We start from the raw sequence: 25,819 nt of genomic DNA, 5'->3' as shown, positions 1-25,819 counted from the left end.
CACATGTTGGGTAGCCATGTTTGGAAATGCGATACTGTAGGATCAGAAGTGAGAGAAAAAGTGATTGTGAAGAGCCTGATAATTCTGAGTCAATAATACATTCACCCAAAGACACACCTGAGTATCTGTTAAGCCTCTCAATATTTCTTAACTAGAACCCTTAGAGGTATTTAAACAGGTAAGCGTGAATACATAGCTGACCGGATGGTAAAGAAGGCACAACATGCATTAGGATGGGGAGAGAGAGAGAAGTAGGTTATGCCTCAGCAGGAGTAAGGAGCTTTCCAATAATTATATAAATTAGACTTCTGTTTCATCCAAGGGAGGCTCACAACTTATCCTAGGACATGTCTAAGGCTGAATTGCAAATTTGGTTGGAAAATAGGTTCTTGAAAATTTCAGTTAGTTGAAAACACAATTTTCCATAGAAAAACAGTTTCAACGCAAAAATTTCCATCAGCCCGACTGAATTATCTATTGGGAGGTAGTGTATAGATAGGAGATCTGGGTTTGATTCTCCGCTCTGCCGCTCACCGTCTATGTGACCTTTGAAAATTTAAGTAATTTGCCCATTCTTCTGTTTCCCCTCCTATCCTCTCTGTCTTGCCTATTTAGATGGTAAGCTCTGCTGGGCAGAGACAGCCTTTCGCTATGGGCCTGTGCAGAGCCTAGCACAAACAGACCCCACTCTCAGCCGAGACGTCTGTATGCTACTGTAATACAAATTCAATTCATAATAATCATTAGAATATCCACACAAAGCTTTGCTGAATCCGAAGTGAAAAATCAACCAACAAGAAAACAAACGGGACAGACTGGCTCCATCTAATATATATAGAATAATGATTCACAACGCTTTATTTTCCAGGTTTTTTGGAGGGATATTAAGTATCCTGCCACACCTTTGAAAAAAACAATCTAGAGGTTTGGCCTGAATTTTCCTTAGGGGAGAGAAGTTTGTCAGGTTTTGTCATAATTCTCCTATAAGCCTTAGGACCCTTATTAAAAATTCTGAGCCAGAACCTGAGCTTGGGTAACTCAGTGTAGCTCCAGGAAGGTTAATAAGGATTTGGGAGGGGTGAAACCGTGGGTACAGGAGAGTTGCATGCAGATTTCAAATATGGAGTCCTTGATTCAGGATCATATATGCAAATCTGAACTCCAATGAAATGCTTTGGGCCAGTTAATTGACCTTGCTGGAACTGTACCTATTTGCAGCAGCTGAGAATCTGGCCCTATGAATGATGGTGCTTCTGCTCCCTCTCTCTCAAATCAAATTCCCATTGAAAGTATGGAATTATCTCCCATTTGGTAATGAACAACCAGGGGTGGCTCCAGGCACCAGCGCAGCAAGCGCGTGCCTGGGGCGGCAAGCCGTGGGGAGCGGCATGCCGGTCGCCGTGAGGGCGGGAGTTAGGCAGCCTTCGGCGGCATGCCTGCGGGAGGTCTGCCGGTCCTGCGGCTTCGGCGGCAATTTGGCGGCGGGTACGCCGAAGGCACGGGACCAGCAGATCGCCCACAGAAACGCCGCCAAATCTGCGTGACCAGCGGACTGCCCGCAGGCGTGCCGCCGAAGGCCACCTGACTGCCGTGCTTGGGGCAGCAAAAAACAGAGCCGCCCCTGTGAACAACACCCAACGTTTTGCATGTAATTAGGTTATCAGGTTGCTTGCAAAGAGCTAGCTTCCTTCTGATACTGATGGGTAACAAGTATTTTACCAACAGCAATTCTGTACAGGACGGCTATGGCACTATATAAAGTGTTTTAGGATAAAGATAATAGTGTTACATAGGCTACAGGAGCTCAGAAGGAGACACCAAGTGAAAAGAAAACAGCACATTTCCACTGCAGCCAACAAAAATCTGCCCCGGGGTTAAAATCATACATCTGACCACCTTCATGGAACTTCATCTTTCACAATGAGACTTTCTGAGCATTGATGCTCTTGTCTTATTATTAATATTATTATAATTTATTATTTGTATTACCACAGCGCCTAGGAGCCCAAGTCATAGACCAAGATCCCATCTCAACCTTTCTCCCTCCTCCCCAAGCCAAGGGAAGATGTTTGGCACACACACTGGGGATCCATGCAGGCAGATTTTGATTGGGTTTTCTAAAGATGAGGGGTAGGTGGAAAGCAAGAGCATAGCACAAGGGAGAAAAAAAAGGAGATTTGAGTTTAGCGCAAACATACTTGAGGTCAGCAGAGTGGGCAGCCATGAGGTTTCTGAGGCTCTTGTCAGCAAGAGGACAACCAGAAAGGCTGAAAGAGAAGAGATGGAATATCTGGATAAGCCCAAAAAAATTAAGAAAAAGAGGGGAAGGGCGAAGGAAGGGGAGAAGGAAACAGAACCAAACCATCCACACGATTAAAAAAATATGTAGTCTAAAGAGTCAGAACCTGAAACAATAGGTCAACAAACCTGCGGTGAGAGGCATAGTTTCCCGTGATGTGTCCACTGCCATCACAGCCTGGGGTAGGGCAACTGAACAAAAATAATAAAAAGTGTAAGTGCCAAAAAGAAATAAACTCATTGAAAGATTCATGCATGGGTAAAAACAGGGAAGAAACCTTTCTTGGTTGAAAAATAAAAGAAATTTGGTTGGTGTGTGGGCCAGGGCTCTTTGGGTAGGTGAAATACCAGTGTGTGTTCTGGATTTTGTTAGCACAACTTAGCATTGTCCTTGATATTTACTTATTAGTGTTAGCAGCCGGTAGAAATCTGTACAAATAAACCAACTGCTTCCTTTTTGGCCTGCTCTCTTTCCCTTTGTTCCCAAAAGGCCACGACGACCTTTCCTTCTTTGAAGGAATTTGTGGCAAAATACGAAGAATGAGTAAAAAGATTGTTTGCTTGGGGCATTTTGTTTGTGCTTTTAAAAAGAGGAACTAAAACAGTCTGAATGGCATTGTAAATGGAAAACCAGCTTTACAGACTCAGTATTGCCAGTTCTCATGGTTTTTATCGCAGTCTTGTGACATTTTGTTAGAATCCCCAGCTGCTGGAATCAGGTGATTATCTGCGAATCTCAGCTTTAATAGAATTATAAAAGTGTAGGACTGGAAGGGACCTCAATAGGTCATCTAGTCCAGTCTCCTGCACTCAAGGCAGGACTAAGATAAACAACTAGACCAGGGGTCGGCAACGTTCGGCACACAGCTCGCTAGGGTAAGCACCCTGGTGGGCCGGGCCAGTTTTATTTACCTGCTGACCCGGCAGGTTCGGCCAATCGTGGCCCCCACTGGCCGCGGTTCGCCGTCCCAGGCCAATGGGGGTGGCGAGAAGTGGCGCGGGCGAGCAATGTGCTGGCCGCGGCTTCTCGCCGCCCCAATTGGCCCGGGACGGCGAACCGCGGCCAGTGGGGGCCGTGATCGGCCGAACCTGCCACGTCAGCAGGTAAATAAAACTGGCCCGGCCCGCCAGGGTGCTTATCCTGGCGAGCCGCGTGCCAAACGTTGCCGACCCCTGAACTAGACCATTCCTGACAAGTGATGGTCTAGTTATTACAGCTTGCTTTCTTTCAGTTTCTAGCACTCAAGGCTGCAGAGAAAAGCTTGAAAATGTGAATCCTAAATGTTCCATCACCTGAAGGCAAATTAAAAGATCTCAATTTAAAAAATAAATCTCATGGTATCTGGGGCTTCACTCATCATTCTTGAACACTTTGAGTTGGCCATACTGCAGACAGATAGTTTATCCTGGCTTTGTTTTATATCTCTCTACCTTCCCACTGCTTCCCAATGAATCTTATAGGCAATGAGACACATGTAGTGGTTTGTGGTATTCAGGAAATAAAATCCATAATGCTGCATGTGATTGCACAGCTACATTTGCTTATGGTGGGGCTTACTATAACAGTAGCCAAACACAGTCTTCAAATATGGATTCCTGGGTTCAGGACCATATCTGGGAATCAGCGCTAATTAAATACTTTGGGCTGGATTTTGGCTCCCCCTGCATGGGTTTGCAAGGTACGCTGGGGGTTTTAGGGAGCCATCTTCCTCCATTCCTGGTGCTCCGTAAGGACCAATGCTGGGAGAGCCAGAGTGCCACTAGCAGTGGTCAATATGCCAAATGGGTTGGGACATGGCCATGGCTAGTGGAATGAGGCCATGTGACCAGGTAAAAGCAGCAACTTGGAAAGGGTTGAGAGATCCCTGCCTGTCACATGTCTGGGTGGAGTATATAAGGAAGAAGAAGCTGGGTCCAGGGGTATCACAAGGGAAGATCGTGACCTCTTGAGGCCTTTGGGTATTATGGTCAGTGATTTCAGCAGAGCTGTTTTATTCTGTTGTCTGACTATCGTAGTAAACAATAAAAAGCACCCTGAGGAAAGGGACTTCTGAAGGACTTGGGCGTGGAGTTTGCTTCCCTTCCCTGGCTGCTGGGAAAGCCCACCAGCTTCCAGGCCAGTGCTGGGGGAGCACAAGCTACACCTCCAAAAGAGAGGTGCAAGATCTGCTTCTCAGTGAATTCCCACAGCAGGCCACAGGCATTGTGTCTGCCTCGGCCCTCCTGTAATATGGCCTCCCTCCCTGCCCTTCCATAGCATAGCTTGCCCAGCCATGGTACAGCTCTCTACATAGAAACAAGCCCAATGACTTAATGGTAGCATTAGACGCTATTATTCACGGTTCCAAATTTGGGGCCTGGTCCTATCCCTAACTGCCCAAGCTGAAGGGATTGTGGGAGTTCTGCAAAGACAATGCCCCCAACCCTTATGGGGAGGGAGTGTCTTGCACCAGCCTGGAGCAACCACGGTAGATGCACAAAACAATAATGACAGGATCTGGTCAGAGGGTTGAAAAACATGGCATCTTTGAGGGTGGGGGAGGGTAGAAATATCAAGAATGGGTTGGGGGAAAGGAGATGGCTGTACTCTGAACACAGAAAGAAGCAACCCACATCAATACACAGTGCACAGGAACTGGATAGATTCTTGGTACTAGGGCAGGACAACTACCTCATAGTTTGTCCATGATGATGGTCCTGGGACTCCCGTTTCTGATGCCCCACAAAACAACTTGTTTTATACCCTCTGCTGTTGCTGCCTCCACTCCCTCTGCATTATGGGACAAGGGGCACATGCAAAGGTTACTCACACCAAGATACAGAAAGGAAAATCAACCTAAAGTCCCCCTCACAGTAATAAAAAAAATATCATCACAGGAACTACGATTAATTTACAGATGTTCAACCAACAATATACATTGCTGTGTGGCACTAGAAACTTGTATGGGTACAGTGGCCATAAACATGACAGAAATGGGCAACACTTTCCCAGACACTTGCTACCAGCATCTTGAGGTGACGCAGGGGGAGCACATGGACATGAAAACTTAAATCTACATGACAAGTGAGTTTGCTCATGAATGGGCTGCATCCAGTGCATGTAGTTCATGGCAGAAGGATCAAAGAGGACTTGTGTCCCTGGTATGGAAAGGAAGCTTGGAGCTGCCTAGAACACCAGGAAGATTCCTTTCCAGAGTTGTTCATTGCTATGAAACAGTCTCTCTTTGAATACTGCCAGGGGTCAGGGAGAACTTGGCTTACCCACCCCAGAAATTGATGCTCACACCATTTCTGGAAAAAAAAAAAACTTTAAAATTTTGCCTATGGGGTTCGTTATGTGTCTTGCTCATGTAGGAAGTATTCTTTCCCCTCTTCCTCTGCTCACCTGGGACTTCCACATATCCCCCATTTCCTCCCAGCATCAAATACTCCCCTTCAAACCTCCCACTTGCATAGCCAAATAATGAGCTAGACTGAAAGAGGTTAGCGAAATGAAGGCTTGTTGTGCCCTTCCTACCTTATATTTACAAAGGTCAGAGTTACTCTGGAAATAAGCCTAGGAATAATAGCTCCATTGACAAGTTTACTTTACTTTGGGAATCAGCCTGCCACACCTTGCATCTGAACAGTTTACTCCAGCATTCCTTTAGAGTAGAGCTGGGTCCAAGCTGCAATGTTTGGATCAGGATCTGAATTCTCCCTTTTGTTCACATGAGCAATACGGATCCAGGGTTCTTCATCTTCTCCTAAGGAGAGGGATCCAGCTGAAAAGTTCTGGATTCAAACTATCCAAGTTTCTACGGGCATTCAGGTCTGGGGTTTGGTTCAGGGCCCTCTCAAATGTAGCACACAGTGCAATAGTATACAGTTGCATTGTTTCAATCGTATACATTGTAGGGCTTTATAGCTTTCTTCAAGGGAACTGTACTCACTGCTCTGTGTTGCCAGAAAACACTGTTCCACTACCTGAGATGGGTGCAAAACTGCCTGCTTACCTGCCTTTTCAACTATGGGCATGATGCACTGGGTTCTGAGCTCCAGCTGGGAGGTACCAAGATCCCTTGGCCACATTGACTTCAAAGAATAGTTTAGCATCTCATACCTGAGGAGGCAGGGTGCTGGGCAAACTCTTTCCCTCGGTCACTGTACAAGTATTAATTTTAAGGGGAAATATATAGGGAAAATGGTCTCGGAAATTACGTTTTCACAGACACTTTCATGAATCCTGGGACTACAGAACTTTCAGCTAGGTTCTTTTAATCATTACACAGTTCCAGGAAGACCATCTGGGATAACACTTCATCTTGATAATGAGAAGTAGTCAGAGGATGAGATGTCTCTTGAAGCTTTTGGTTTGAAGTGTTTGGATTAAATAAGACCATCACAGTATGAAACAATGTTGAACATTTTAGTTGTGTGGTTTTTTTTTAAAACTGAGTCCCACCTCCCCACCCTTCCCGGCTGTCCTGAGCATTTTATACATTTCACTTTGGCTCTGCCGTCAAAGAGGCAGGACTTACGTGAGTAGCTCCTTCTTGATGTCCTTGGGAAGGAATTTAAGCTTGAAGTTGGTTAAGGTAACTTCCCCGGGGTATTTCCGTTCTTCAAAGTTCTCCTCTGACACTTCCTGCTCATCTGCTTCCGAGGAGGCAAAAGAATGGGCTGTGGGCTCTGACTGTAAGAAACCAGCGGGAATAATACCTTTACTGATCTACATCCTGTGAACATGGCAGGGCTGAGGGATCAAAAGAGTCCATCTATCTATCGTAGGCCTTTCTGTAGCTCCCATCATCTGAGCGCCTCGCAATCTTTAGTATATTTATCCTTCCAACAGCTCTGGGAGGCAGGGAAGTGCTTTTATCCCGTTTTTACAAATGGGAAACTGAGGCACAGAGAGGCTAAGCAGCTAGCCTACGGTCACACAGGAAGTCTCTGGTGCGGCAGGGAATTAACCCTAGGTGTCCCAAGTTGCAGGCAAGCACCCTACTCACTGGATCATCCTTCCTGTCGGGAATTCTAAACGTCCAGTCCCTGCTGCAGGTCTTGCTCCCACTGGATGTTCGCCAGTGTCATTTCACTTGAGTTGCTGCTGATTTACCCTGATGTCACTGAGATCAGAATGAGGCCACTGGGTTTATAGTAATTGATTATTTCTCCCCTCCGCTTGGCTCATTAATTCACACTGCAATCCTCTCAGTCAGGAGTGGGGAAACTCATTTTTGCCTGACCTTGCAGATACTTGCACATTTTGGGTCAGATCTTGGTCCCCAGCTCCAGCCTTTCCGCCCCACTCCAGTGACACACAGGAGAAGGAGAAGGGCCCTAATGTGATGTTAAAGAATTCCTAGGGGACGCAAAGTGGGCATAGCCAGCTTTATGCCATCTACTGCAGAGGGGCTTTCCTGAGCAGGCTGGGATAGGAGGGGGCATGGTCTGAGCATGCTGTACTGGGGTGATCCCTGGCTGGGGGGAACAGTCCCTAAGGGAAGAACAGGAGTACTTGTGGCACCTTAGAGACTAACAAATTTATTAGAGCATAAGCTTTCGTGGACTACAGCCCACTTCTTCGGATGCATCCGAAGAAGTGGGCTGTAGTCCACGAAAACTTATGCTCTAATAAATTTGTTAGTCTCTAAGGTGCCACAAGTACTCCTGTTCTTCTTTTTGCGGATACAGACTAACACGGCTGCTACTCTGAAACCAGTCCCTAAGGGATCACTCCAATCTGCATAATTTAGAGCAGCTGTTAGGTTGCTCTAAATCAGGAGTCGGCAACCTTTGGCACACGGCTCGCCGGGGTAAGCACCTGCCATGTCTGCAGGTTTGGCAGATTGCAGCTCCCACTGGCCGTGATTCTCCGTCCCAGGCCAATGGGGGCGGCAGGAAGTGGCGGCCAGCACATCCCTTGGCCCGCACCGCTTCCCGCCATCTCCATTGGCCTGGAGCGGTGAACCGCGGCCAGTGGGAGCCGCGATCGGCCGAACCTGCAGACACGGCAGGTAAACAAACTGGCCCGGCCCGCCAGGGTGCTTACCCTGGCGAGCCGTGTGCCAAAGGTTGCCGACCCCTGCTCTAAATTATTCTGGGTGGCTGATTCAGCCCCAGGACTAGGGTGGCAGAAAGGTGGCTTAGAGCTGTTTCCCCTTTCACCCTGTATCCTGTGCTGGGTGCAGTCTGCTTGGACCCAGGGATCTGGGCCAGAGGGTTTAAAATTTGCATGCAACTTCAACCTTATCATGTCTGCATTCTACTTGGGAGAGATGATGAGAAAAGGAGCAAGAAAGAGGAAGAAAACAACTAACAAAAACAAAATGAGAACTGGAGAATGGAGTGGGCAGAGTGAAAAGTGAACACAGAGAGGCTGAAAAAGGATAGGGAGGCAGGGAGAGAGAGAGAGAGAGAGAGAGACAGACAGACAGACAGACAGACAGACAGACCGTAAAACTAAACACAGTATGGGTGGGATTTTCCAAAGTACTCAGCACTGGCCTAACTCTTCCCCCATTGAAGTCAATGGGTGTAAAGTGCCCCAGGAAGCCAAGAGTCACTGGTCTCTAGAGTGGAAACTTATTGCTACAGATCACTCTCTGCATCTCAGTGGAAAAGGGACCTAACTGCAAGGTCCCATCACTGCTCACCTCTTCTGGCTCCTCTTCCCGCTGACGATTTGGTTTGGTGTAATCAATGGGGCCATCCCATTCATCCTGACGGGAGGTCTGGCTGGACTGGGGTGAGGTCATGGTGCTGCTAGTGGCACTCGTGCTATTTTGGCGTTGGGACACATCTGGGGACTTCACACTGGGACTGCTGCTGCAGCTGCTGCTGCTGGGGAAGGTGCTCTCTCGTTTGCGATGCTTGTTCATGCTTAAGTCCAGCGTCCCGTTTTCATCCACCTCAATGTCCATAGACTGAAAGATTGGGGACAAGATTCTAAATGAGCCACTGCAATCAGTTTTCGGAGTGTGTCTTTTGCTTTACAGGGCAGTCAGGGGCCTAAAGCAATATGGAATAGTGGGCACCAGCATGCCACCCGCTTTCTTCAAGCTCTGACAGTCAATGGGATGGAATGGAGCAGAATGGGATTTCCTCTCAGAAATGTCCCATGTGAATATGTCCCAGCAGTGAATGCAACATCTGTTTGGAAGGGATGCTTGTCTTGGACAGGGACTTTGTATAGTCACGTCTCCATACCATGTTCTACAGACACTGTTGTGGATACTGACCTATTTTCCAAATGAACAATCAAGGACTTTTTCTTCAAAACAGGACATGCTGAATAGGCAAAAGATGTACAGTGTACAGCAAAAGTGGCAATGGAGCTAGCACAGGCATTCATTATTTTAGCGTGCCAGCGTGTTACTCCCAATTTTTCAGGTTAGGCCTCATTCTGCAAGGTGCTCAGTGCCTTTTGATGGTGCTAAGCGCCTTCTGTTGCTTGAAGTACAAGCATGCATTACTACTAAGGAAGTGCTCCACTCCCTGCCATACCAGGGGCTTGTGAAGTCAAGCTCCAATAGTACCAGTCCCATCTAGGCTTCAAGTAGGGCGGGTCAGGAATTTTCTCTCTAAATGTTTTTTCCACAGAAAGTTTGGTTTCCTCAAATTTGACATTTTCCATTTTGCAAAAAAACAAAAAAAATAACGGAAAAAAAAAAACCACCATGGGAAAAATCGAAATGAAACATTTAATTGAGGGTCAATTTGATAATAACCAGCATTCACTTGAAGGCCAAGACCATAACAGGGTTAAAAAAAAGAACTAGATAAATTAATGGAGGATACGTCCATCGATGGCTATTAGCCAGGATGGGCAGGGATGGTGTCCCTAGCCTCTGTTTGCCAGAAGCTGGGAATGGGCGACAGGGGATGGATCACTTGAGGATTCCCTGTTCTGTTCATTCCCTCTGGGGCACCTGGCACTGGCCACTGTCGGAAGACAGGATACTGGGCTAGATGGACCTTTGGTCTGACCCAGTAGGGCCATTCTTATGTTCTTATGATGCGGTGCTTCATGGGAGCTGTAGTTAAGATGCCTCCTGTTCCTGTTCTCCCCTATTGGCTGGGCTTCCTGACTAGAACTACATCTCCCACCATGCATCAGAGTCTCCCCTCTGCCATTTTGGAAATCAAAACTTTTCAGAGCCTTTTATTCTGTGTAAAGTTTTGGCATTTTGTCCTGATTCGGGATGAAAACTGATGTCAAAATATCAACATTTCCCTCAGGCCAGAAATTCTGATTTTCAACCAGCTCTGGTTTTAAGTACATTGAAGTTAATTACCTGAAGATCTTTTTTGAACAGTGTCCCGTTTACATTGTCTTTGCTGTTGTGGATTTTTCCCTCAGCCCCCTGCATTTCCTTGCAGTCAAGCTCACCTTGCTGGGAAGATCCTGCTGCTTGGTACTGAGATTTTCTGGCATTTCCCAGCAGCGGGTGGAGAGATTTAAAATGGCGGTGGCAGCCATATGTGCGGCCTCGGCATCGTGAGAGTAGTCGAAGCCTGTAGAGGAAGATGAAGTGCTCTTCACATAACTGCTGGAAGGGCTGTGGCTGGGGGAAGAGGCCTTTGGAAAAGGTTTAGCTGCAAAAAGGGAACAATACAGGGCTGATATATAACGTACACATGAGTGTTATAGGCAAATCAACTCCATGCCACTGATTTCAGTATATATGGATATTGCTATGGCAACCCTTTACTTCTTATAAACCTGTCAGCAAATGTAGTGCTCCTGGAACTGAAGGTGCTAACAGCTGGGGACTCAAGCTCAGGTGTGCTAAGGTGAAAGGTTCCTGCATTAACTGAAAGAAGAACAGGAGGACTTGTGGCCCCTTAGAGACTAACACATTTATTAGAGCATCAGCTTTCGTGGACTACGGCCCACTTCTTCGGATGCCGGATGCCGAAGAAGTGGGCTGTAGCCCACGAAAGCTTATGCTCTAATAAATGTGTTAGTCTCTAAGGGGCCACAAGTCCTCCTGTTCTTTTTGCAGATACAGACTAACACGGCTGCTACTCTGAAACCTGCATTAACTGACTGCACCATCAAATCCCCAGAATACTGTAGCCCTCTTCATTAAAACCATACTCCTCTACTATCCTGAGGGCTTCAAAGGGGAAACAATAGTGAATCTTCACCTGTTTTTTTTTCTCCTTTGCTTTCTCAAAACTTTTACATCATATAATTATACAAACATATATAATTGTATTTTTTTTTTAAAAATCACATTTAACAGCAAAACCACGCCAGTCACAGCTATAAAATGTGACTTTCTGATGATGATAGCAGTGAAATATGGCTCTTCTGACAGCTGGTGTAGCTGAACTAAATCTCCTAGAATATATTCATGCTGTCTAGAACTACATTGCCCTGTACATTACTATATACGGAGTCTGACCCTGCCAGGCGCTGAGCACCCTCGACTCCCATTGAAACTCCGTGTCTCCGTGTAGCCGGAGGGGTTTTCTCACATGGATCCAGCTGCAGGATGGGCTCTGTACTTCCAAATTTACATGCCAGATCCTGAAGTTCTTGGTCAATTTTTCCTTTGCCCTTATCCAACCAAAACTCCCATTAATTTCAGTGGGAGTTTTGCCTGCGAAAGGCCTGTAAGATTTGGCCTATGTTCGCAAAGCAGCTTGACAAGCTCAGATGAAGGTGCCATAGCAAAGCAAAATGATTTTATTATTCCCATTATGAACTCTAAAAATAAGACAATATAAACTGCTAATCTTTTCGAGGACTGCTCCCCCCCTCATTGTGAGTGTGCATAATGCCTGTTGACATTAATAGGAGTTATGTGCACACATCTCTCTGGATGAAGAGCTCTTTAAAGTAAGTCCTTAATGAAAGGAACAGATTTGCCTGCTATGATTGGCAATCATATTAATCTTGTTGCTCTGATTAACCCATGGGAGTCTTGCCCAAATGGTTATTCTTGTGCGTTACTTTTTTTTTTTTTTTTTTAATTTCAGTCCAGTTTAATCCATGTATTTTGGTGGGGTCGGGGTATTTGCAAAGCATAACCTGACAATATCCAGAATGGTGAGATGCCAATTTCAATTTCACACTGTACACTCAGTGATGCTTTTCCATTTCATAAGTATTGCTAGCACTAATGGACTTGCAATCAGCAAATTAGTAAAAATGAGTGATGAGAAAAAATAGAAGGGATTATCCTAGTGGGGCTGCTGGAATTATTTTTGTCAGTACAATTACCCTGAAAATTCTTTGCGAATATTGCAAATAACACAATCTATTCAGCAGCAGAATCACTTGTGCTGGGAAACAAATTACTTTTCCATCAGCCCTAACCCAGGATGACAGTGGCAGTTGTGCTCTCTGGCCTCCATCCAATTTCATTGTCTGATCCTTTACAGATTTAGTACTGTAATAAAAGGGAGCTTCCATTGTAGTGCAACAACCAGGATGCTTTCAAGCATGAGCACTTTTTAGAGAGCAGCTGCGTCAGGATTAAACAGGACTCTGAAAGTGGGATTAGCTACAAAGAGAAAGCCCTCTTGAGGCTGCTGACTTCTGCAAACTGGTTTCCTAAATCTTTTTTTTTTTTTTATGCTTTAAAAGATGGATTCAGCATGCATGTGTGGAGACTAATGGAGTAGGAACATTAAACAGTGAAACTGCATCAGTCTGCACTGGCCATCCACTACAGAGGTGTAACATACGATTGCTAATTTTAGCCCACCATGTCCATCTCAATTCCTACACCTAAAGATCCATCCTCACGGGGGTTATTTGATCATTTCATTTTATACATGCATTTAATTGGAGGCTTCCTTTGGTCAATGGCTCTGCCAAGTCATGCAAAATCCTTGGTAGATAAGATAGATAAGATGTTAGATAACTGATGGCTAGACGGTGTATGATTAATACAATATAATACATGAGACAAACAGAATATCGTAGTTAGATATCAGATAGAGAAGAGATAAAATATAAGCCAACTAGCTAGAATAGAAACAGATGGATGAATGGAGGAATATATATGAGTTGTAAGATATTGGGGACAAACTGGAGGCTACTGTGTAACTTATCCCACCTATAGCTATTGTTCAGATGAACGTACCCAAGGCTGGATGCAATTCTCCCCAAAGCTGAAGCCAAAGAAACTGTCCTTTGGGCTAAGGACTCCATAGACAGATGTCCTTATTTGTCCCATCTCTTTCACTCAAACACACCCTCCCAAGAGCCACAGTATTTTCTGGCCTGTGATATTTGCTGATAAAGTACGGAGCACTCAGCACCAAACCCCTCGCTTGTCCCAACTTACATTTAAAGGCTTTCGGTGAGGTTTCGCTAGTCTGAATCTTTGGGGCAAGCATGCGTTTGCCAAAAACCTGAGCATCAAAACTTGCATAATCGAAGGTGACCTTGGAGTACTTCTCCAGCTCCTTGGCCAGGTTGGCCCTAGGGGTTGCTGGAACCATGTTGGGCCTGTAGCTCCCATACTGAGGAATCTCCAGCTGCTTCACAAAGCACATAGGCCTGCAGATAAAAAAAAAAAAAAAGAACCAAAACCTAACAATCAACAATACTTCTTTCATTTCCCCGCTTTGTAAGTGATTCACAGTGAAAGCGCCAAGTCATATCTTTTCTCCAGAGGATGGTTTACGAATATTATGCCCCAAACAAAGCAGGATCATTTCTTCATAACTCCGTTCATGGGTTTATCAGGTTTTCCTTACAAAATACGATGTGGGCCAGATTCTGATTTCATTTCCTCCAGACTCACACCAGAGAAACAGAGATCAGAATCTGACCCTGAGCTTCTAAAGAGTAGGGCTGGAAATTTCACATTCGTAATTCTTGCACTGGATCCAGTGATGTTAATTGCATAAATCACAATGCAACCTTTTATTGTGGGACACGGTATCTATGTTTTTTCTTTGCCAATAGAAATAAAATCTTGGGGTAGTGCTGTCCTTTGGGAGAGCTGAAAAGAAATGGCATTAAATATTACAAAGAGAGCAGAGTTAAGCTCAAGTCACCACTGTACGTTTGACTCCACAGTGAATATGAACACACAATAAGGGAAGGCCGCTACCCTATCTGCAGAGTCCCTTTTAATGACCCACTTCTGCTGTGCAGCCCATAGTGAATCAATTTGGCTTGCATATAAATTGCCTATTGTTATTCCCCTTCCTCTAACCTCTTTCCACTGGTTATTCCTTAGACTGTGAGCACCTTGGGCTTAGCACATAGTGGGGACTACCACAAATAAATAAATAAATCAATAAATAATGCTAATGGTCTTTTTTTTTTCCTTCCAAAGATGCTGAGCACTCACAACTCCAGCTGACCTGAGTTTTCAGCTGTTCTGGAAAAAAAAAAAAAACCCATCAGAGCTTGATGCTTCGCTGGGCTGTGGCACATCAACATTTAGAAGGGTTTGCACAGCAGTCTTGCCTTAGTGCTCTCATTGTAAACTAACTAACCATATTACAATCCAGGTATAGCATCATGAATCACAAAACTGTATAGGCAAGGAATCATCAGGGACATCCTTAGTGCTGGCCAGTCCTCATCCCAGGCAGATCAGATAAAACCAAAACAAATCAATCAAATCATTCAAAAATGATTACACTCCCTTCGAACCAACGGGGTCCCATTTCTGCAAGCCATGTAGTCAAAGAAAGACAAGTGTTGAGGTTTATTTTAAAAAAAGCTGCGATTGAATAATTTGTACGTGGCCTTAAAAAACAAACAACCCCCTACTTATAATGCTAATATAATAGCCATAATTCTCAGGCAGTTTGCATTGTAGTGTAATCAGCACAAGTGCCTTCTGCTGTACTGTTAAAACCCTTTGGCCTGTAGCCTCAGCATTAATTGATGCTACAGAAGCAATTCATTGTCCTGGATGTCCTCCATGGGATCATCAATTAAATATCCCCGCACCTTGGAGAGACTTATGATCAAAATAACAGGCATCGGCAGTACCAAGATACAGCAGTACATGGATGGATTGTGACAGGGTGCTTTTTGCAGCAGATTTTACATTCTTTTATTTTGGTGGGAGTTGGGGTTGGAAGAAATGTTGCTGCAAATCCTTTGTTATAAAGCTAACATACCTGAGTATCCGGTCAGAATTGGAGCTACTCTTAGAGGGGTCACCGGCCTGCGGCTGTTGCTTTTCATGAGATTTGGCTAATTTTTCAGCAGCGGCTATGGGGCACCCAGATAAACTGTATGGAATTAAACGAGAAAGAAAGAAAAAGCTAAGCATGAGGAACTGGGATGAAGATCTCCATATGCTTTACAAACCAGGATATGCACTGAGCCCATGAGAAAATCTCTTTATTATTATTAGCAACAAGAGTCCTGTGGCACCTTATAGACTAACAGACGTATTGGAGCATAAGCGTTCGTGGGTGAATACCCACTTTGTCAGACGCATGTAGTGGAAATTTCCAGAGGCAGGTATAAAGATGCAGGCAAGAATCAGTCTAAAGATAACGAGGTTAGTTCAATCAGGGAGGATGAGGCCCTCTTCTAGCAGTTGAGGTGTGAACACCAAGGGAGGAGAAACTGCTTTTGTAGTTGGCTAGCCATTCACAGTCTTTGTTTAATCCTGAGCTGATGGTGTCTGGAAATTTCCACTACATGCATCTGACGAAGTGGGTATTCACCCACGAAAGCTTATGCTCCAATACGTCTGTTAGTCTATAAGGTGCCACAGGATTCTTTGTTGCTTTTTACAGATCTAGACTAACACGGCTACCCCTCTGATACTTTATTATTAATTATTATTATTATTATTTTTTGGCAACCTGTAAAGCATTCAGGCATCCACAGTGAATTGCTCAGAAACAAAAGTTCAGAAGCATTCAAAGAACCAGGATATGGATAAAAAAAAAATCAATAAACTGGGTCAAGTTTCTCAAAGAGAGAATGAGGGAGGTATGGTTCATTTGGAGAAGTTTTAATAAATAAATGGAATTTCTTCTCCTTACTTGTTCTGGTTCCTTGCTTAAGCAAACATTTCCAGGGATGATTTCAGTGGAAAATGTGCTTTGTAGATGTGCAGTTGTGTCAACATCTACTTGTACTGGGGGGCTTGGTGGGACTTTTACACACGTTTGCCAGGACCTACATGGATGGGGCCTGAGTGTGGCTTTTAAGCCACAGCTGTCCATAGGCTGTGGTGTGGCACTGCCCTGTCCCAAAGGAGTCCCAAAAAGATTCTGCCTTGAGAGAGGCACAGTCCCCCTCGGCGCAGCTCCTTGGATATGGGACAGATTGCACCCCTGGGTACATGAGCTCCATTCCATGGGCCATTGCTACAAGGGTGGGTGATGGAGCCAGGACCCTTTGTGGAGTCCTGTTTTCTGCCCACCCCGTGCAGGGAGTGAAGGGGCTGCTGTTTTGGGCAGCCATGAAAGGGGTGGGGAGGAGAAGCTACTTACTCCCCACTCTGCCCTGGAAAGGCTGAAGAGGAGCCACTCGTAGCCTAGGCCAGACAGATCCTGAAATGCTTGCTATGATTGGCTGTAACTCGGTATTACAGGAGAGGCTCCCATTTTAGGCTCCTCCAGGCCTTGACCGCCCCCTCCTCAGATGTTTGCAGTGGGGATCCTGCCCCTTCCTATCCTAGCTTGGGGGGGGGCGGAGGTCCTGGGAAGGTCTGGGCCACCTCTGTGTCAAGCACCCCGCTTCTGTCCCCACTGTGGAAGCTCCTCTGTCAGAACTCTGCAGGGTTCAGGCTCCACACACATGGAGATGGCGGGGCAAGAACAGGTGAAGGGTAGGGCCTGGCGTAGGCAGCCCGCAGGCTGACACTGGATTCTCCCCTTCACACCTGCGGGGGAAGCTGGTGGAATTTCCTGTGGAGAGAGTCTGCAGCAACTTAGATGGCTTCCCTTCTCAGTGGCTTGGAAAACATCCCCCTCAAGCCCAAAGAATGGCTCTGAAGTAGCTGATACCAAGGCAGCCACTAGCAACCTGGCCCCTGTAGAAGCGATTCTCTCCAAGGGTATGTGGGAGCCAGCGGGCCCTGGCACTAATGCAGCGGCAAAGGGCCTCGGTACAGATGCTCTTTGTCATGGTCTCAGGGGATTCATGGCTTTGAGGGGCATGGAACCTCAGCTTATTGAAGGAAATACTCCTGCGCCCCTCCTTGTGCAAGGGTCTGACTGGAATTATGGGTGGAGAGGCTTTGTTCCCATGGAGACAGGCTCCAGGCCCTCCATGTTTACTCAGTCCTGAGTCAGGCAAAACTTCTATTGACGTCTGTGAATTCAGCGTTCCTTTAGGAGAGATGCTGCTAGGGCTGGCTTGAGCAGGCATAGTACAGGAGGCGCTCCACAAATCTTCCCTTACAGAGCTCTGCATCTGAACCTCAGTCCTGGCCGGGCTCACCCCTGCTATTCCAGTCACAGACACCTTTTGCGCAGAGGTTATGTGGCAGTTTTGTGATGTTGACTAAGGCCCTCGTACTTATTATCACCAGTGACCCAAGCCAGCATTTGATTTCAGGCCACTAGACTCAAATCTAGTTCATGAACCCAACTCTCAACCACTTCCCCCCTCCCGCGCTGAACATCGACTATCAGACTGAAAACAGCTGACCGTCCCTTGTATTATCACTGGGCTGACCTGCAGGTAAACTGAAAATGAACTTCTCTTGCTGCTCTTTTCTGGGCCAACTGCCACCTATGCGCATCTGTCAGTAATGGTGGATGCTTCCACTTGCGTTGCAGATGCTCACTGCTACCTGCTAGTTAGTGTGCATGAAAAGTGGGTCTTCTCAATTAAGTGAGAACATTTCACTCACTTTCCTCTGGTCTCTCAGGCTGTGAGGAGGCATTCATCACATCAATTTATTTCATGACCTCCCCACAACATATGAATAAATAATTACCCAAACTCACCTAGCGCCTACAAACGAATTTAACATTTATGATTCTGTCAGCCAATCTGTATGTCCATTAAAGTGAAATGATTTGACCAAGACAGTCCTAAGCTTGAGCTAGATAACCCCAGCACTCTGTTATACAGCCTATATTGTTCAAGGCAACACCATTGGCATTTCTTTGCACCACAAGCTTCTTAGAAGCCCTCCTGACTAATGAAACATCTTCTGAGGATCACCTCAGAATTCTCATCCACCAATAACCTTCTTTACACTAGAGCGAGGGCAAAACCAGAACTTGAGGTACGTACAATTTCAGATCTCCAGATCTGAACCAATCTCTACTGATTAGTTCTGTCTGAGATCCAAAACTAGATGGGGGCTATTTTTCACTTTTGTTGGAGCTACAGATGAAATTCATGCTGAGATGGCAGAAATTCATGTGAAAATAGCTGATCGTATGACATTTCTACCAACCAAAAACCTCACAAGTCTTCTGTGCCATCAAACGCTAACCCTCATTTGGACTAGAAACTCATCTTAAACTTCCTCTACAGCTGAATACCATCTCATTGACTCCACTCTAACTAAATGCCTGCACCCAAACCAAGAAACTCTGCTCTGCCTTCTTGCCCATTTCCATCTGATACCTGATATTCTGTCTGATTTCCAGTTCTTTATAGCCATCTATAATTAATCTGTCTTAGTTACACCATATCTCAGTGTGAAGTTCATTATGCAGGGATAAAACCAATGTAATTTTTGCTGTTTGCCTTGACGACATTTCAGCCCCTGCGGTTATTGATTAGAACTTGAAGTAAGTACCTTCTGTGTGTGTTGCGATTGCTGTTCACATGACCCTGTCCTGTGCAGCCTGGTGTTGGGCATTTCAACACATTCTCGTGCATAGCCAAGACTTTGTAGCGAGGAGAGGAAGGGAAGAGGGGAGGGAAGTAAAAACAACTTTATAAAAACAGAGCAAAAAAGACAAATAGTCAAGTTTTGATGGTGGCTTCCTAGAAATCAGCAAATATGAAACTGTGCAATTAAAAGTTGTCTGCCTACAGAAAAGAGTTACAAGCCAACACTGCTCAGGTCAGCACTAGATTAGCATTTCTGCACAGGCCAGCTTGGTCTTTTTTCCTTGTTAGCTGATTGCAATCCATTTTTCCTCCTCCCCCTTCATTCCGGAGCCATGCCTGCCCATTTCAGGTGGATTTAAGTGATTGGAGTTGTATCTATGCTTTTATCCTTAGGACTAGTCTTTGTTTGATTTTTAAAAATTTTAATCTTCAGGATTATTGCTCCCTGCAGCGCTGACCTTAAAAGTAAAGAAAATAATTTGCTTTGCAAGCCTTCAGAAAGCACGCAGCTTGCTTTTTCATTTTATTTTTTGTATGCACATTTGTGTGAAGATAACTGTTACTTTCACCTTGTCTCCTGCAGTTCTGTGTTTATGGCAGGTCTGCAACCTCTGAAATTACAGATAAGGCAGCGGTTGTGGGTTTTTTTTGGCCATTATTCCATTATCATGAGCACACAATACTGAACTTTATTTACATGTACAGAGAATTCTATTTAGGATGTTGGTCCAAATAGAAATAAAAATCTATATTTGAAAAAAAAATGGCATAATGATAAATATTTTCTGCAGAATATATGAATGTTTATATGGTATGTTGTAACTGTCAGGTCATGAGTGATTAAAAAGAGATTTGACTCTAGTGCACATATCAAATGGTTACTTTTTTTTTGCTATACAATAAAAAAAAATTTGCTCTAGAGATTTTTTTTTTCACTCTTCTTCCCTCTTCCCAACAAGCTATTCCATGGGGGGGACGGGGGAGGGAATCTGTGGGATTCAATATAGGGACCAAACCGACATGGTTCAACAGAAGATCAGTAGGGTTCTATTGAAATTACTGACAACACCTAGAGAAGTTAACAGAGAATGAGATCCTTTCTAAAAGTAGCATTTTTTTAGGCCACCCTATAGAATTCTATAGTAGGGAGATCTGCATGGGATGGATCTAAAAGCCTATACAAAGGTTATTATTTTCTATTAAATTCTCCAGAACTTTCCCATAAGGGTAGCTATAACTTTTGTCATCATAATGGTAAGACACTGTAACTGCATCACACAACACGAGAAATTAAACAATGCTCTTAAGGCAAAAATTACCCCAGGGCAGAAGGCCGGCACATGAGCTGTGCACCACTTAAGTTGTATTTGGAGGGCTTACGTGCGACTTCAGTGGTGCCCTGGCCTTGTGATGGGGCTCTTCTGCACAGGGGTGAATTTCACTCTAAGGGTGCATCTACACTGTAGCTGGGATGTAAAATGGCAACCTGTGTAGACGGATCTGCATTAACTGTACTCTAGCTAGCTCACTAAAAATAGAAGTGAGGATGCTGCAGGGTGAGCTGCACAAATCTGCCTGACTCCCCCCCACCCCATAGGTACATAGTCACTTGTGCAACCTGCACTGAAGCCCTTGCCACTGTGACCTCACTTCTACTTTTAGTGTCCTAACTAGAGTTCAGCTAGTGTGGATGCAACTAGACAAGCTCCCATTCATACTCAAGACTGTAATACAGATGTGCTCTAAGGCGCAAACCTGCTAAGTGCCTCAGCACCCCAGGTTAGGCAGCCCTTTTTCTGCGGTGTGGAAATCTCTACAGTATACTCACTCTCTGGAGGGATCCTGTCTTTGTGTGGGCAACCAGACAGACTGCGATGGTGAGGATAGAGGCCTGTGACGTGACCGGTGCCATCACAACCTGGAGTAGGACATTTGATCTCTCGCTTCTCAGGTCTTGAGGGATCTAGGAAATATGAGGAGGGGGATGTGGGAAAAATATTACCCAAGGTAAGGGCAGCAACTGGGTACAAATCATGATGACTGGATAAAAGAAAAGGAGCTATTGTATAGCACTGCTGTGATAGAGTTTATCACCAAGATTTTGGGATATGTTTGCATCTGTAGTTCAAGTGAGAGTCCAAGGTTGAATATTCACACCACTAGCTGCCTGATTGTTGGAGCAAATCGGGTAGTTACGGGTGCAAATACTCTGATTTGCACACCCAATTACATTTTTATAGGTTTAAAAATACAGGTGCAAGTTTTGCGGGTGGATACGAAAGGGAGGCCATGCTCAGTGTGGCTGAAAATGTATCGTGTAATGTGCTATATAAGGTCAGTGAGGTCATCTAAGAATTATGCCAGGATAATCCCATTGGCTCATCTTCAATCATGGACCAAGCCAAGCCAAAAGAAATTATTGATCTTAGGCCAGGCTTCAGTTTCTATAGGCCTGCCCACTTAGTGTCTAACACTTCCTGCAGAATCCAGAAAGGTTCAGCAAATGATACCCTGCTTGAAAAATACGTGAACTGCATTAGTTTTCAGGTTGATATTTTCATATGAGTCCTATGCAGAAGTAGTTGAAATTTTTCAAATTTTAATAGTTCTGAAATTTGAAAGTTAATTCATTGATTCATAAATTAGGAACATTTTAAATGAAATTGTTCATGAAAGTTTTCACTCACTTTTCAAATGGAAATTGATAGAGCTAGCTGATTTTGTTTGTGTTTCAATTTCAAAAATTGTTAAAGTTTTTAATTTCAAAATGAAAAGGGGGAAACGTTTGCAAATATTCCCCCCCACCACCACTTTCCTGCACTATGCTAGGAAAGAGGATGACAAACTCTCAATAGGAGAGGTGTGCATGGAATCAGGTGGTTCCTGTCTACAAAGCTTTCCTTTGTAGTTTTAGTTCAAAAATCTATTTAAAAGTAAACTGGTGCTGATTAAAGATTCTGATGAAATTGATGGATTGAGGATATTGATGGAACTTTCTCCATGTGTCTATTCAACACTTTCATCATGGCCCCATGGAGAAGGCTTCTACTTATCTATTGCTCAAGTAAAATATGGCACCAAAGCCCAAATGCCCTTAAAATCAGGCTACAAGGTCCATAGTATCTGGTCTCACAGGCTTTTTCTGGAATGGGAAGAATGACTAGAAGGGTGGCACTGGTGGGAGAGTTTTTGTTCTGAGTTTATTTTGGAGGGTCCTAGCTTATGGATTTTGGTCTTAATTGTCACTGGGAAGACTTTATAGCCAAAAGACTGGGTGAGAACATTTTAATAAATGGAAAGAAATAAAATGAATATAAATAATCTCCCGGATTATCCACTCTGCATCGCTTTTCTCATTTCTGTCTTAGAGGTACAGGTTGAGATTTTCAAAGCCAACTAGGGAACTTGCCACGCAATTCCCACTGAGAGTAATAGGAACTATGTGGCTCAATGACCTAACCGAGCTTGAAAATCCACAACCAGCTAGTTTTCATGGAACACTTAGCAGTGAAGCTCAGATTCTTTCACAGTGCAAGGCTGTTGGGGAGGAAGATGGTGCATGGAAGCTTGTTCAGATACTCCACCTTTGCTGTAGTAGTTTTTTCTGATAGCGTCCAAAGGTTTGTTTTGTTTTTCGTCCACCTGGAAATGCTTTACGTGCTCCCCTGGCAGGCGGCTGGGCTCCCTCATGATTTTAACCTGCTCGGCTTTGAGCGCAATGGCCTGCTCCAGTAGCCCCAGGTTCCCTCTGGTCATCATGTCGTACATTTCAGACTCATCTGTCACGGCAGATTTCTGGGAGCGAGCATCGTCATCTTTGTCGTCGTCTGACCTGACCTCCACGATGACCGAGTACTCAGGTTTTGGGCTGAACCGCCCTTCACAGTGTGTTTTCTGGGAGTCCCGAGACGTCTGAGGAGTTTCTTCACAGATGACTTCAGGTGCCAGCTCCTCCTCTTCCTCTTCCTCCTCCTCCTCCTCCTCTTCTTCCTCCTCTTCTTCTTCCTCCTCCTCCTCCTCTTCATCCTCATCGTCCTCCTCCTCTTCTGCTTCTGCTTGCATGGCCTTCTGCAACTTGCAGGACTCCTCACAGTTCAGATCGTCCCGATGCTCTGGACACAATTCACTGCTTCGTTCACTAGTGACCTCAATGACTTCCTCCGCATCCTCAGTGTGGATGATAATTTCCTTGTCACATTCCTCCTCAACCACCTCTTCTTCCGCCCCTTCATGGACCAGGTGCACAACATTAACAGGAGGCTTGGAGACCTGCAGTTCATTTTCAGGCATCTGCCCCTCTATTGCAAGGGTTTCTTCTGCTATTTGGCCTAGATTTAGGAGAGAGTTGGCAATGATTTCTTGATAGCTGCTGTAATTGGCCTTGCTAGGGCCGGGTGTACTGGTAGCTGCATTTTGTCCATAGTGTGATGATTTTGCTGGGCTTCTTACTGCAAAAAGGAAGAAGGAAAAACGTTATAAGCTCATAAAGAGCTCTTTGTCTCCTTTCAGCTTAACTGAACCCCAAGTCTTGCTGTTATGCCCTGGGTGAAGCCTGATTTATTGCATTTAGTAATGGCAGGTATAAAAAGGGATTTCCATTTTAAAATGATTCCCACTGATAAGATGAGTAACACCTTCAGATATCTATTTTCTCCACTGAACCATCAGCTACACAGTTTTGCACGTTGTCTGCACTAGCCCAAGGTGATGTTTTCAGGCTAAAGAGCACCCCATTGGAGGCTGATGCAAACTACCTCAATAAACAGGGGTCCATGATACACAAATACATTTACAAAGAAAGAGATAAGGGAGAAGGCTGAGGTCCCAGGGCCAAAACTCTGCCCGGGTTATGCACATATACCTCCTCCCAAAGCCAATGAGAGTGGCATGAATTTGGGCCTAGGGGCCTTACTCTGTGACCACTGAGCATAAGAACAGTCATCCTGGGTCAGATCAATGGTCCATCTAGCCCAGTATCCTGTCTTCCCACAGTGGCCAATGCCAGGTGCCCCAGAGGGAATGAACAGAACAGGGAATCATCAAGTGATCCATCCCCTGTCATCCACTCCCAGCTTCTGGCAAACAGAGGCTAGGGACACCATTCCTGCCCATCCTGGCTAATAGCCATTGATCGACCTATCCTCCAGGAACATATCTAGTTCTTTTTTAACCAAGTTATGGTTTTGGCCTTCACAACATCCTCCGGCAATGAGTTCCACAGGTTGAAGACAACAGAAAAGCTCACTACTTGTCTCTAGATCAGGCTCCAAGACTCCAGTGTGCCTTTCCTATTGCTTTACATATTGAGCCACACAGAGAAGTGATTTTATACCCTCATAGTTCCTTCCCCAGGAATCGTCACTGATGGGAAAGCTCTTATTTTTAAGATGTTGGAGACAGTCTGTGACCAGGAACATAGCCAGGAACAGCCCTTCTCAGATTAAACAGGGTTTTTCTGTTGTTCTTCCACTGAATATAATGGAAGAACCCATCCTATACATAATTTAGAGGCACTATAACTCTTCATTATTAACACTCACTGCCCTTTTTCCATCTGTAAAATAAGCTCTGCAATCAATAATGATAAAGCACCTTCCGCTGGCTCAGGGCTGGGGGTCTCCTCCTGTTCTATCGTCTCTGCCTCTTCCTCCTCCAAAGTCCCCTCTGATTCATCAGTGACAGACTCCTCCTTCACCTCCGTCTCCTCGCTCCCATCGCTGTCCACATTGTAGCCTTCGTCAAGGGCCAGCTTCAGGGGGTGGGATTTTCTCTTTGACACCAGGTGCTCGGCCTCAGCATCCTGAAGTTTCCTCTTCTTTGCTAGAGGGCAGCTTTGTAAACTAGAGGAAAAGAGAACTCATTGCATGAGGGAGCAGGTCTGAGAAAGACCTCAGAAATGGATGCTTTATTCAATGCAGCAAGGGGTAAAAAAGTCCTTTAAGGACTGAAGAGAAACGGGTCAACTTTGGGCAATGCACAGGGAGGGCCAGATCTTCAGCTGGTTTACATTGTCCTAGCTTTGTTGACCAAGCTGAAGATCTGGCCTTCATTCTTTTTCACTCTTCTCTAAAGAAACTCACCTATGAATGGACCAGCTCCTGATGCCTTTACTCAGTTTTTGCTCAGAGATCACTGGGAGTTTGCCTGGCTCAGTAAAAACATTTAGTCCTATCGCATCTTATATCTGCCATCACAATTTACGCTAGGCCCAGTTGTTTCTAACCTGGACATTGTTGGATACTAAAGGCTGTTGGTTGCTTCTAGCTATAAAACTAGAACTGGTATTTAGGTTCAGCCATTGTGGCATATTTAACTCATGGGCACCAGGAGTCCAGATCTGCATAATATAATGCACTGATGAAAAATCTGTTAGCAGAAGAATGGACTCCAAGGCAGGCAACAAACTGGTATTTCCCACCCCACTTCCCTCCACCATGCACGCAAGTAGCAAGCAGACCAAGTCCTCAGCCTGAAGACATCTCAGCAGAATTAATAAACTCATTTTATAGCAATACAGCCTCCTCCTTTCTGCATCGGCTGTGAGTTTGGGGAAGCTCATTTAGGACCTGATCCAACTCCCATTGTAGTTAATGGAGCTGGATCAGGGTCAGTCTGTCTTGATTCTTACATCTCTCTACCACTGGCATTCAGGTTCCTTAGACTGGAAATCTGCTAGATCAAATCTTACCTTCTGTGTCTTGCATACTTTCCACGGATGTGTCCTGAGCCATTACATCCTGGGGTAGGGCAGCTTGAGGGGGAAACAATCAAGCAACAAGAACGGTGATG

The 25,819-nt window shown here is 45.0% G+C and overlaps 1 protein-coding gene across 2 annotated transcripts in view; it reads right to left on the bottom strand.

Annotated features, from left to right (window-relative positions):
* MYT1 (myelin transcription factor 1) overlaps positions 1-25,819 on the bottom strand; it is a 110,465-nt gene that overhangs the window by 24,992 nt on the left and 59,654 nt on the right. The window contains exons 5-17 of one of the 2 annotated variants that reach the window (XM_054044951.1): positions 25,719-25,781; positions 24,623-24,870; positions 22,615-23,478; positions 20,859-20,993; positions 18,993-19,083; positions 15,388-15,501; positions 13,587-13,801; positions 10,673-10,878; positions 8,937-9,206; positions 6,819-6,973; positions 4,970-5,068; positions 2,428-2,490; positions 2,199-2,267 (exon numbers count right to left, since the gene is read on the bottom strand). In XM_054044951.1, the coding sequence (XP_053900926.1) occupies positions 2,199-2,267; positions 2,428-2,490; positions 4,970-5,068; positions 6,819-6,973; positions 8,937-9,206; positions 10,673-10,878; positions 13,587-13,801; positions 15,388-15,501; positions 18,993-19,083; positions 20,859-20,993; positions 22,615-23,478; positions 24,623-24,870; positions 25,719-25,781 (2,592 nt within the window). The remainder of the gene's footprint in view (positions 1-2,198; positions 2,268-2,427; positions 2,491-4,969; positions 5,069-6,818; positions 6,974-8,936; positions 9,207-10,672; positions 10,879-13,586; positions 13,802-15,387; positions 15,502-18,992; positions 19,084-20,858; positions 20,994-22,614; positions 23,479-24,622; positions 24,871-25,718; positions 25,782-25,819) is intronic. The other variant, XM_054044952.1, reaches the window with a different exon arrangement.

This window comes from Malaclemys terrapin, chromosome 12 (assembly GCF_027887155.1).
Source record: "Malaclemys terrapin pileata isolate rMalTer1 chromosome 12, rMalTer1.hap1, whole genome shotgun sequence".
NCBI lineage: Eukaryota > Metazoa > Chordata > Testudines > Emydidae > Malaclemys > Malaclemys terrapin.
Note: the sequence above shows the minus strand (reverse complement) of the source record. Positions and strands in the feature narration are given on the sequence as shown.